The following is a 6,000-nucleotide window of genomic DNA, read 5'->3' on the forward strand; positions in this document are numbered from 1 at the left end:
TTCACACAGCTCCAAGGCATATCCATTGTTTTTCTGAGTGGGCTTTTTCTAGCACCAGAGAGAGCAGAACTGGCCTTTCCTGCTCCTTGCAGCAGCCATCTCCAACTCCTGCCTGGCATCCTCTGACGCTTCCCATGGCCACAGGAAATGGAAGATTAAACAGAGGCCCGTGGTGACCATAAACACACTGCTCAGTTGGGAGCATTCCTCAGAGACCAGCAATGGGTGATGACAAAGTCACGATGTCGTATCGTAAACAGGAGAAAACCCCTGCTGCAATCCCTGTGTCCCCAGGAATCAGTGCAAAAATAGGCTCTGTCCCCTCTTACCCCCCATCCAAAAATCTGTCAGGAGCCAAGGAAACATCTCTGCAGAAAGCATCAATGGGACACTTGGGGTGTCTTTCTGCCAAAGCTTTTCGAGCACTTTTTGCCTCAGCAGAACCTCCCCAGCAGCTCACAGCAGACAAGTGTTAAGGATTTGGGGATGGGAGGAGGCAGACCTGCTTGTTCAGCTGCCTTTCAGAGCCAAGAGCATGAAATATGCTAATCCTGCCCATCTCTGCCAAGCACTGCAGACCCAGAACCACTGAATGCAAAATAAAACTTTCACCCAGCTTCAACCAGAAGTGAAATGAGTGCCACAGCCTCAGCTACAGAATTCATGCACTACTGCTGGAAAAACAGATCTCCTGTTACCCAGAAGAGCTGGATGTGAGCCACTGACCTGTGTCTATGTCCCATCACTCTCCACCTCCCCACTGCCCTCAAGCCATCCATCTTGCCTGAATTTCTCAGAGCCCTTAAACCTTAAAGGAAGTCACAAAGCAGAAAATCATGATGCTGCAAGGAAAAATCCCAGCTGGAGCCAAAGGGCATTGGGCAGGTGGCTTCACAATGACCCGGCTGACCCTCAGCTGCTCTCAAAATTGTTGCCCTGATTATACTAATCCAGTTAAAGGCCAATGCTTCCTTCAGATGAATACAGCTGACAGTTCATCCCTCAAAACCATTCCCCTGAAAAACCCCTAAGCAGAATCTTTCCTCATCAGACACCGTGCCAGCTATTCACACTTCCTCAATCCTCTTCCACCTCTGACAGACATCAAATTTCTCCTGTCCACTCTCATGTTGCTGAGCACAGACAGGCACCAAAGGCCTCATTATAAGCCAATAACCTCAGTCTGCCCCATGGAAGGCTGACACATTGCACCTCAGACCTCATCCCCCTCCCCAGTCACGGGGAGGGTCAGTAGCCAGGAGGTTTTTATTGCAGGAGTATCAGCAGAGGTCATGTTAAGCTGCAGAGGTCAGCAGAAAGTCTGTAACTGGGAGGAAGAGGAAGACTGATGCTAACAGCAAACTTTTATTCAATTTATGCTAAGGCAAAAGAGAGCCAGCCAGACTGCCTGCCCCAGAGAACACCGTGCCAAGACAGAAAATATTCAAGCTCTTCCTGTTTCCCCAAGGTCACAGTCAGAGCTGTATCTTTTACTACTACGTTTTGGATACTGGCCTCTCAGGCAGCAGATTACAACCAGCAGCATTTGAATGTACAGCTCCCAAAAGTCAAATCAGGTGTCAAACAAAGAGTAGGAAGCAGTGTGAGCATTGTTGTATCTCTCCATGCACAGGTGCCACAATCAGCCTTTGTCAAGGCTGGAGCTCCAGTCAGGAGTGGCAAGGTCAGTTCTAATCATCATCCCAGACATACCACCCTTGCATTTCCTTACAGTACTACTAAAAATAAAATTCAATAAAAACACTTCACCCACTGAATATTTCCACAGTTCTCCAGAGCTGCACACTACTGGGACAGAGTTTAGAGTCCTCCCCCATCCCACCTCTCCCTTTTCTCTCCTCACAGAGAATTCAAACTAGCAGGAAGATGAGGAGCCCCTGAGAGAATGCCCAGACCTGGGTTTTTTCTGCTGCTGCCAACAACTAATGTCTCTTGGCGACAGCAATGGATGAAGGACTGAGCCTCAGCCTGAGCACGCAGGCATTCCCTTCACAAAGATGTTGCCTGAGACCTTTGGAAAGGCAACAGCAGACAGGACCAGAGGTACCTCCTCCAGAGAGGGGTATGGTTTGCACAGCTCCTAAACACCTCCCCTGCAGCTCAGCCTGCCTGCATGCAGCCAGAAATGCCTCTCAAGTCCAAGGGCTCACCCACAGCAGGCAGCCAAAGAGGGTGGAGCCCTTCCCAAACACAGCTCCTAGGAATGCATCAGGTCACAAGAGATGAGAGGCAGTTGGAGATCAAGCAGGGCCCAAGACAGTTTTATTTGTTTTATTAGTAGCTAATCGAAATAATGTTTCTAGGATGTTTTTATCACCAAAAGGCTCACAAATGAGACCTCTGATAAAAAAGATCTACACACACAAAGCCAAGCAATCTGCTGAGGTAGGTCAAAAGAGCAAACAGCAAAGGCTGCTTTGCGAAAAGCAAATATATCACAGACACTTGGGAGATGAACAGAAATGCAGGCAGAGAAGCACAGGCTTCTTCTCTGTTAGACTGCAACTAACATCAAAACAAATAACTTACATGAGGTTTACTGACCACAGAGGTCAGAGCCACTCTACTACTCACAGAAAAATGGGTCTGTAACACCAGACTGCAGCAGCAAGGTGTAGTTCATACTGGGAAAAGTGTGTTTTGAGGGTGTATTTTACACCAATAAAGCCCTGCCCACAAAATAAACTGGACCAGCTGAAGTGGTTTTCACCAGCAAAATGCCATCCACATCAGGCCTTGAGCTGATGTAAATGCTTTTAGAGATAAAAGAGGAAAGTAAACACTTTCCCCTTTTAGCTAGGTGCTCTAGGAGGTCTTGCTTCCTCTTTTAGGAAGCAAGACCTCCTAGAGCACCTAGCTGCAGTTATCAGATCTTCACTGCCATCGCTGCACTGAAATAATCCCACTTTCAGAAGAGCTTTTGAGATCACTCCAGAAGAGGAGGACGACGCTGTCTTTCAGCAGTCCTGGCTACCTGCACAGGCAGAAGCCGGACACCTCCTCTCCTGAAGCTGGTGAAGAACAAAGTACTCAAACCAAAAGGTTCTTCATTGTTAATGAATGACTCAGCCGACCTTTACCCTACACAAAGAAAGGGAATGCTTTTTCCAGAAAGATCAACAGTGATTTCTCTATCAGGAACAATAAATATTTCCCTCGGTATGGCAGGCAATGCTTTTCTTTCCTTGGCTGGCATTGACACAGAGCACGAAAAGACCTAATCCAAACCATAGCTCAGACTCAACACTTTCCAAAACAAAAACAAGTGATGCCATTAAACTAAAAGCGTGACACATGCCTGAGGCTTTGCAGAACATGGCTCAAACCTCATCTACTTTGCACGTTGCTCTGGCACACTACTCTAATCCCATTGCTATCAAGTAACAACAGATCGTAGTAACAGGACACTCCTGAAGCTTAATCCACACTATAGCATAGGTGCAAATTTCCCAGGGACTGGTTGAGTTACACTGTAATGCTGTACATGTACTTTCATTCAGCATGTAAACCACCTCAGCTCAGCCCAGTTAGTTCAACTCAAAAAACTAATAAAGGCAAATCAAATCCAGTCTACTTAAATTGGGAATATAAGCATCTACACAGGGATTTAATTCACTTTAATCAACCCACTGGAAAGGTTAATTGGATTCATTTTCTTGAGTTACCAACCATGTGTGGACAGACTCTAAGGATGAGATCTCTACCACACTAAAATGGCCAATAACAGTTCTGCTAATGACTTAACAGGAGGAACATTAACCCCTAAAACATCAGCTTCAGCTTTTGTTCCAGTAACACCGAGTGAAGCATTAAAGGATGACAGGAGGTCAAAAGGAAACCCCAGCTGCCTGCACAGAAATAGGTTTTCTACTCTTGGATCATCAAATTCACAACTGCTGTTTTGTAAGAATTGAAATTTGAAAAAAAAAAAAAATCACCAGTGGCAAGGGAAACAAGTTTAAGGAAGTTTGGTTTCTTTTAAGCAGGAAACCATTGCTCTCTATTACTAGAGAGTAAATCTAAACTAACTTGATTATGACAGAGCTTCTACTGGTTTATATCACAAATCGCTGTCAGAAAGAACAAACTATCTCCTACAAAGCTTTCTAAACGCAAAGCAGCTCCAGGGCACATTTAATTGAGCTCAAAGGCACACGTGTGAGGCAGGCACTGCGCTAACAGGGAAGCCGAGGCCTGGCAGAAGGTGAATCCGTGCTCAGAGCACAGGCCAAGCCAGCGGGACCCCTGGAAGCGAGGGGGGCACGGGGGGTCTGCGGGGCGGGAGCGGCTGCTTGGCGCTCCCAAGCCCAATGCAGAGCAGTGTTCATAAAAACCAGTACGTTATTGTTTGTAACCGGGGCCTCAACATCACCAGTGCCCCTCAAATCGCCAAATCTGTGGATATCCACAGTTCTGATGCCATTTTTCCAACGGCCCGAGCGGAGCCTCCGACCCCAGGCGAGCCGTGACTGCCAGGGACGGACAGACAGACGGACAGACAGCCATCGCTGCTCGTCCATCACTCGCAGGGTGCCCCGGCAGCCTCAGCCCCCGCGGGAGCGCAGCCCCGGCCGGCGCCCCCGGCCCGGCTGCCCGGGCGCGGCGGGGGGAGCGCGGCGGCGGCGCCGGCGGCAGCCTCGGCCCCGGCGCAGACAAAGGGCTGCGCCCTCCTCCCCCAGCGCCGCTCCTCGCTCGTTCCTCCCGGGGAGCAGCGGCGCTGCCAGCCCGACCCCCGCCGCTCTGCCGGGGAGGGGAGCCGGAAGCGAGGCCAGCACAGCGGCCACGGCTCTCTGTCCAGCGACTGCGGCTTTGTGCAGCCACTGCCGCCGCTCCGCCGCCGGCCTCCGCCTCTCGTCCCCTCCCGCCAGCCGCCGGACACCCGCACCGGCAGCGGGACAGCCCCGGGAACCGTGGGGCCACGGCCGGAGCACGGAGCGCCCCGTCCCCTCCCGCTGACCCGGCTCCCCGCCAGCGCCGCGAGCCGCAGCGGCGCCTGGAAATTGTAAAATGATAACGTTTAAGAAAAACCACCCCAAACCAACAGTTTCTCTCTTTGCCTCGCTCCCATTTCCCCCACAGCGCCCCGTCCCGTCCAGCGCCCCCTCCTCCCCGCGCCGGGGTGAGCCGCACCTTCCTTGACTCCGGGCAGCTTGGAGTGGTCGATGCCGATGCCGGCCATGGCCGGGCCCGCGCCCCGCTGAGGGCGGCCCCGCTGAGGGCAGCGCGGCGGTGCCGCCCGCGCCCCGCACCACAAAGTTGGGAGCGGATGGAGCCGGCGCGGCCGGGCCGTACGGCGCGGGAGAGCGGACAGAAAGCGCCGGGCGGGGCGGAGCGGGGCCGCCTCGCCGCCCCTCGCCCCCCTTCCGAGGAGGCGGACGGGGGCGTCCCGGGCTGCTTCCCCCTCCCCTTCGCCGGCGGGGCTCGGGCAGCGGCTCAGCGGGACGGGCAGCTCCCGAGGGCAGCTATTTATACATTTGGGGTTTTATTATTATTGTTATTATCATTATCATTATTATTGTTTTATTGTTTGAAGGGGGTTGAGGGGGTGTTGCTTGCTTTGGGGCTACGCCGGGAGGCCGGGGCGGCTGTCGGAGCGCTCGGACAGCTCCGCTCCCCCGGCCCTCTCCTGTACCGGGTCCGACTGCCTGTGCCACTCATCCCCAACCAGCCCAGCCCCTGCTCGCACTGTCCCGCCGGCCTGGCAGAAGCAGACGTGTCCCGGGACAGCCCCGGAGCCACTGCCCAGCGGTGCCATGGCCCCGCACCTTGTCCCTTACGGCTGGGGCGGTGTTGGCACGGCCACTGAGCCCTGTGAGAGGCCTGTGGACCCCGGCAGGGCTCTGCCATACACGGCTGGTGCCAGCTCTCGGCGGACACGGAGGATTTACAGCTGCTGCCCACCGTGGTTTGCCGGCAGCAAAGAAACAGAAGGAGATGGTGTTCCGTGGGCAAAGGGGAGAAGATAAGAGGAAGAGGATT

General features: G+C 53.0%; 1 protein-coding gene across 1 annotated transcript in view; it reads right to left on the reverse strand.

Annotated features, from left to right (window-relative positions):
* Positions 1-5,341, reverse strand: part of CCDC50 (coiled-coil domain containing 50) — a 42,808-nt gene extending 37,467 nt beyond the window's left edge. The window contains exon 1 of the mRNA XM_064720773.1: positions 5,152-5,341. Within this exon, the coding sequence (XP_064576843.1) occupies positions 5,152-5,200 (49 nt within the window). The 5' untranslated portion in view covers positions 5,201-5,341. The remainder of the gene's footprint in view (positions 1-5,151) is intronic.
* Positions 5,342-6,000: the final 659 nt, after the last annotated feature.

Source organism: Zonotrichia leucophrys, chromosome 9 (genome assembly GCF_028769735.1).
Source record: "Zonotrichia leucophrys gambelii isolate GWCS_2022_RI chromosome 9, RI_Zleu_2.0, whole genome shotgun sequence".
NCBI lineage: Eukaryota > Metazoa > Chordata > Aves > Passeriformes > Passerellidae > Zonotrichia > Zonotrichia leucophrys.